The sequence below is a fragment of the Cebidichthys violaceus genome, unplaced genomic scaffold, assembly GCF_023349555.1.
Source record: "Cebidichthys violaceus isolate CVI_PGR_0920_01 unplaced genomic scaffold, fCebVio1.0.p SCAF_2, whole genome shotgun sequence".
Lineage (NCBI taxonomy): Eukaryota > Metazoa > Chordata > Actinopteri > Perciformes > Stichaeidae > Cebidichthys > Cebidichthys violaceus.
The window spans coordinates 4424317-4430384 of record NW_027176372.1 but is presented as its reverse complement, the minus strand read 5'-3'; the positions used below and the strand labels follow the sequence as shown (position 1 = coordinate 4430384).

General features: G+C 41.7%; 1 protein-coding gene across 2 annotated transcripts; it reads right to left on the bottom strand.

The window, feature by feature from the left end:
* Positions 1-613: 613 nt before the first annotated feature.
* On the bottom strand, positions 614-5547 carry slbp (stem-loop histone mRNA binding protein). 2 transcript variants are annotated; one of them, XM_068714126.1, is made up of 8 exons: positions 5311-5547; positions 3800-3946; positions 3075-3188; positions 2913-2978; positions 2668-2790; positions 2313-2468; positions 2083-2182; positions 614-1415 (listed from the first exon to the last, which is right to left on the bottom strand). In XM_068714126.1, the coding sequence occupies exons 1-8, from the start codon at positions 5367-5369 to the stop codon at positions 1344-1346; spliced, it is 837 nt and encodes a 278-aa protein (XP_068570227.1). In that variant the 5' UTR covers positions 5370-5547; the 3' UTR covers positions 614-1343. The 2 variants fall into 2 exon arrangements, with proteins under 2 accessions (XP_068570227.1, XP_068570225.1); XM_068714124.1 differs by having other exon boundaries at positions 2913-2984; positions 5311-5541.
* Positions 5548-6068: the final 521 nt, after the last annotated feature.

The following is a 6068-nucleotide window of genomic DNA, read 5'->3' as shown; positions in this document are numbered from 1 at the left end:
TCTGGTTTGAGATCAATATGGTCAGCTTTATGATATTCAAACAAACCTAACTTCTACAAGTGTTTCACTAATGGAAAAAACAGGATAATCTGCAGAGATCCATCCAGAAAAGACAGCACACAAGTCACAATTATGCATTATTATTATTCATATTATTTATGTTAAAGGGAATTTTACTCTGAACATTTTATCAGCATATTTTGCACGCCCTCACTTTAATAAAACCGAATCCAACCGGTGCAATAGAAGAACTGCTATTTTGGTACTCTTGCAGCAAAATCCACAGGGCTGGTTATAATCAACTTAATAGAACAGTAGAAATGAGTGTCCACAGTAAACCTGTGGTTGATCAAAGAACAAAGCTGACACTGATTCCACTCAGCAGTTGATCTGGTTCCACACCGTGTTACCTCCATCAGGACAACGGGATGAGTGACGGACCTTCACAGTTCTGCTCATAGTTATGTAGTTTTTGTGTCGTTCCTTACGATTATGTCATCTATTTTGTTTATATTGTAACTGCTCATTGTTTCTGTTTTTACCATGTAAAGTGTCTCCGAGCACCTTTTAAAGCTCTATACAAATAAAATGTATTATAGAAGACAATGACACATTGAAATTTTTGTTATATTTATTATTTGAAAGTCTTCACCATGAAGGAAACAGCATTAAACACAGCATCATTTGCATTAAAAAACAACCAATATAAAAACAAATCACAGGCCAATATAACTGAAGTAATGCTTCTCTGTATTTAAAATTGTACATACTTGGGGGAAAAGAAAAATGTGTGTCAGTATGAGTTATTAAAAGGAAAGTACTTTGCCTTTGGTTTGCCCATCTCCTTCAAACAGCTGACAGAACGCTTTGAGTTCAGTCAAACTTTAGCAAGTTTAAGCAGGATGTGATTTAACATTTGTACATAATGGGCATCAACAGAGCTGGATGCCTGCTCCACAGAACAGTGCTACAAGTGTTTTAGTGAACATCAAATCCTAAATCATGTAAACGGACCACAGCTTGATACAACATTGCCAAAAAACAAGACTCCCTGAGCAGATTAGTAGTCTGTAAAAGGTATCGGCCTATGGACTAAGAAGCACTAGTATGAATGGAGACAGATAACAAAATATGTTACAGTGTTGAACCCAATAACTACAAACTGAGACACAGCGTCGCGATGCTGTGCAGATGCAGCGTTGCTTTGAGCAGATCAAGTACCTGGTACCCGGGGTCATTCTGGGGAACATGGTGGGCTGTGGGAAGTGAGAGAGTCGGGGGGGGGGGGCCCTGAACCATTTGAGAAGCGTATGAACATGTTGTATTTTATTTTCTATGATGAGCTATGCCATGTCAGGCTCCACTGTGCTTTCGGTCTTCTGTACTTTAACTGGAGTGCCCAAACAGTCTTCACCCTGAGCAAGAGAGCAAACAACCACAGTCAATAAGAAGCAGGTTCACAAAGTAGTCTTTTTTCATGAGGATCTCTCCTTCAGCTTTGACAAGTACATTTAATGTCCCATACCACAGCTACTACAACGTATAAAAGACACAATAGATGAGAAAACGGCACGGTGATGTCTGTCTTTTCCCGGTTATGTGTTGCACTTAAAAATCACTGCATTTAGAAAGCTGTAGAAGACCATATGCAGGTTTTGAGAAACCTGGTTACCATAAAACCAGGACACTGTGTTAAGTAAACGCCTTTAAATGAGTTGTTCCAATACCAATAGAGTCTGAAATGCTAGATCGGGTCTCTGCGGGTCCTACGTGGCTAAATAACCAGGTGAACCGCTGTTAATGGAGGTTGCATTGAGTTACTTTATGTTGCATTTAAGCTCTTTTCAACAAAACAAATCAACTGAACAATAAAGTGATAAAGGTCCCTCCTAGGAGATTGTTAGAAATGATCAGGAAATGGACCCATTAAATAAAACCTAACTACATTTCACCATTAACATAAACAGTGCTTCTAATTTCTACTACTTGAAAATGTGGATTTGACTTCAATACATTTCTAAAGGTTTTTTTAAACGATTCAGTAAATTCAGATTTGCTAGAATTCAATTAAAACAAACTCACATCAAGAGAAAGGCTGTGTGTGGTTGGGGCATTCTGGGAGTCTGGCAAGTTTGGGAAGTCCAGCTCAATGTCCATCACATCACCAAGACCCAGCTCCTCACTGGAAGGACAGAGGACAGACAACACATGAACATGAGCGACAGCTGATTGAGACAGTACAGAATGTGTACATGAAGCCGTCTTCATGGGTCTCAGGTGACTTGTGTCTTTGTTGCCAAATGTCTTCTTACATGTTATCCAGGACATTGTCTTGGCCGTCCTCTGTTGGGGGGTCCCAGGCGTGCAGTTTGACCTTCCACAGTTTGATCTGCTGGTCCCAGGAGCGACGGCTGTACTTCCTGAACTTATTGGGAGTCTTTGGGTGAACACCAGACTGACGCATGTGTCTGGAAAGAAAAAAGAGGAGAAGTTAAGGTCAGTTTTATTGCAGAGTAGGTTTGCACATACAAAGAATTTGTCTCAGTGATTTGGTGCAAGATGAGAGCAAGAACCCAGGTTTTACTTCTTTACTGTAAAACATGACTACTGTTCTACACACAGTTGAAGTGCAGTCTTGATTGAGTGTGTGTGTTTGCATAAACCTACTTTGGAACTTCTTTGACGTATCGGTCATAGGCCAGCGTGTTCTTGCCATAGTTGATCTGTTTCTGTCGCCGTAGCAACACAGCCTCATCAGTCTCAATGTGTTCTCCCTCTTTTGAGTCACAGCTGCAACAGGCAGGCATATTCACAAACTGAATACGCTATCAAACTGACTGACCCCTTCATTGAAGTTCAGAATCAACAGTTTACTTGTCAAAAGAGACAATGTGAGACAGAAGATGACCCACCTCCCAGAAGAGCCAGAGGAGGTCTTTCTCTCCCTCTGGGTGACCTCTGCACCCAGTATCCTCCTCCTGTAACTGAACAGAATGCACACACAGTCAGTGAGGAACTGGCACTCAGTAAAGAGTGGGCTTTAAACCACTGAACTAGAAGCAGAGTTTGGTTACCGCTGCATGTCTCTGTGTACACCCCTCCTCATCTCATCATCATCCACCCGGCTGCCCCAGTCAGCCTGTCCGCTACAGCGAGACACCGGGCCTGTGCTCTCTGGAGTGGTGAAACTAGGGAGGAAACACGAGGGTTACACAGCAGCACTAACACACTGAGGGTATGTGTATGTGTGTGTGTGTGTGTGTGTGTGTGTGTGTGTGTGTATGTGTATGTGTATGTGTATATATATATATATATATATATATATATATATATAGATAGATAACATCCAAAGTTTCAAAGGTTGCTGGTGCTTCATTTAGTTTGACAGTTTTGCAGATAAACAATGTGATAGGATGAAAAGAAAGATTGTGATATACACTAGAAAGATATAATCTACACTAGAAAGATATATATATATATATATATATATATATTCAATATGAGATCATTTCTATCTGACACCATGTAATAATGCAATAAAAGGTCAGAGAGAGATAGCTGTCATTATCATAATCACAGCTTCTTCCCCTCAGCTGAACCAACTCTTTCACACTGATCATACTGTATATACCTTATCAAATTCATCTACCTCTTAATGTTGATCTGTACATTTGTATATTACTCTGCACTGCTTTCTGTACTTCTGATTAGATCCCCAAGAGCACTGCGTACCTCTACTCGGTACCTCTACTCTGACAATCAAGCTGAGTCAAATAGAAACAAAGATCGACTCTCTTACCCATCGTGTCTCTTGTCAGAGTGCTTGGAGCTGCCGTCAGTGTGCTCTCCGTTCTCCCCACCACTACCATCCACCTCTCTGTTGGCCCGCAGGCTTCCGTCGATGCCCCGTTTCCTGCAGTTGGACCCCCGCGCCGGGCCACAGCTCCTACAGGCAGACACAGTACAGAACTTAATTTAAACAAACAAGCGTATGTTCAATTTCGTCTGAATAGCTCTTATCACAAGCATGTTAAAACGCGTCTATCTGTGTCGAGCAAAGCTAATCAGAAAGCTGTACACACACAACGTTACCCAGAGCTAGCGTTACCTAGCGCTAACGTCACCCAGAGCTAGCGTTACCCAGAGCGCTATCGTTACAGGAACTACGCTAGTGTCTTCCTGTCAAAACAAAGATGGCAGCCCGGCTAACGTTACCTTGATAAGAAACTGAGTCACAACTTGGAAAACAGGTTACAATCTTTATTTTCGGGAAACGAGCTGAATCGTTTTACCCACGGTGGTCATAGTCATTGACGAATCTGAAAATATCGTCAGAACAGCGTTAACGTGACGTCTTTGTTTTAACTTGTTTTTTTTCCACACATTGCTGGATAATCATCTTTTAGAGGAACCGGTTGTTCTCTCTCTCTGACACGAATATATGGTGATACACGAGAGGCACTGCCTTGGGCTAACATTAGATGCAGCCCTCCTTAAATCAGCTTTCTTTTCACTAACAGAAATTCGTAGCTAGTTTAGAGGTTTGTCCCGCGATCTATTTGGCTTCCTATTTCCGATTGTTCTGGCCGTATGTTCATTCATCTGTGAGCTAGCTGACCCTATTGAGTGTCTGAGGCCTATTTCAACTCACAGCGGGCTGCGGACACACTGGACTGACCATCACGTCACTTCAGTTATTGCCTAAGTAACTAACGTTAACCGTTAAGCCCAACGGGTTTACTCTTCACTGTGGTCCTCTTGTATAAGTTACGTGGTGAAATAACGTCTCAGCTATCTACACCAACAGACAAGAACAGCTGGAGCGTTACAGGTCCTCTTACCCAGGGCTGGCCTATTACCGCCTCTTTCTCTTCTTCTATTCCCAAGGCACCAACAATTGAACCAAAGTTACTAATGCAATTCAAAAAGCAGAAACTTGCTAACGTTACTTCAAGGCTAACTTAGTAACGCTGGAGACACGAAAGTGAAGCTAGTCACACAAGCTAGCGCAGGAAAGAACAAGGTTAAGAGAGCAAACCTGCATTGGAACATGAGCAGATAACGTTAGTGTTAGCTAAAGTTGACTTTATACACGTACAAACGTACATACATACATACAATAATGTTAGCAGTAAACGTGTTAACTAACGTTAGTTAGATAGGAACGCATATTAAGTTACATGCTAAACAATAATTCTAGCTAACGTGAACTTAATATAGTGCCTTCAATGACTGAACAAAGACACAATGGAAGCTCGTAATAACGACGTTTTAAGCAGGTAAACCACACAATTCACAACGTAACGTTACCTATTTTCAACTTCGCTGTTGTTAGCATCCCGCCGTCTGCCTCTGGTCCAGTCAGACATTTTCTCCAACTTCTACGATTATCTTTAGCGATAAAGTATCTCTGTTGCCAGCTGAGAGGCTCTACAGCAGGCTCGCAATGTACAGATACGCGCCAACACCGAAAGACGCGCGGTCCCAAACAAGCCATCAAGTCACGTGACCGGAAAGGGCGGCGGCTTTACATGTACATTTTACAACAGCACGGCTTCAAGAGAGCCGCGAACAGGCGGAGGCAGCAGGGGGCAGTAGCTGCAGGAGCTGCTACTTCTTCTTCTTCTTCTTCTTTTTCTTATTCTTCTTCTTCTTTTTAATGGCGAGTGGCAACTAGCGTTCAAAGCAATACCGCCACCCACTATTCTGTGGTGTGGACCAGAGTTCCTTATTTACTAAAGGACCGGGAGAAAAACAACTAAAACGTAATCCTCTTCATGAACCCAGTTTATAAATAAACTTAATTAATAAAAACTCAAGGCTTTATATTTTCTTTCCTCAATGCTAAATAAATTCTTACGTCGTTTCAATATGCCCCGGGCCCCTCCAATTATTCACTTCCTTTTTTCCTTTTCTCTAGAATTTCTAACTTTTGCAGGTAACAAATTCAACCGTTTCTTCTTCTAATCCTCATTCATATAGTCCTGTTGGAAGTCTTCCCTTTTAGTCGGCCTTGATATGATTGTTTCCTCTATGGAGCTTTTCCATTTAGTTTTCATCCATCCCAA

Coding starts and splice junctions, on each gene's coding strand:
- slbp (XM_068714124.1), bottom strand. CDS start 5,369: ATGTCTGACTGGACCAGAGGCAGACGGCGGGATGCTAACAACAGCGAA. Junction 2,985..3,074: donor GTACACAGAGACATGCAGCG/GTAACCAAACTC, acceptor CATTCTGTTCAG/TTACAGGAGGAGGATACTGG. Junction 2,183..2,312: donor GACAATGTCCTGGATAACAT/GTAAGAAGACAT, acceptor CTGTCCTTCCAG/TGAGGAGCTGGGTCTTGGTG.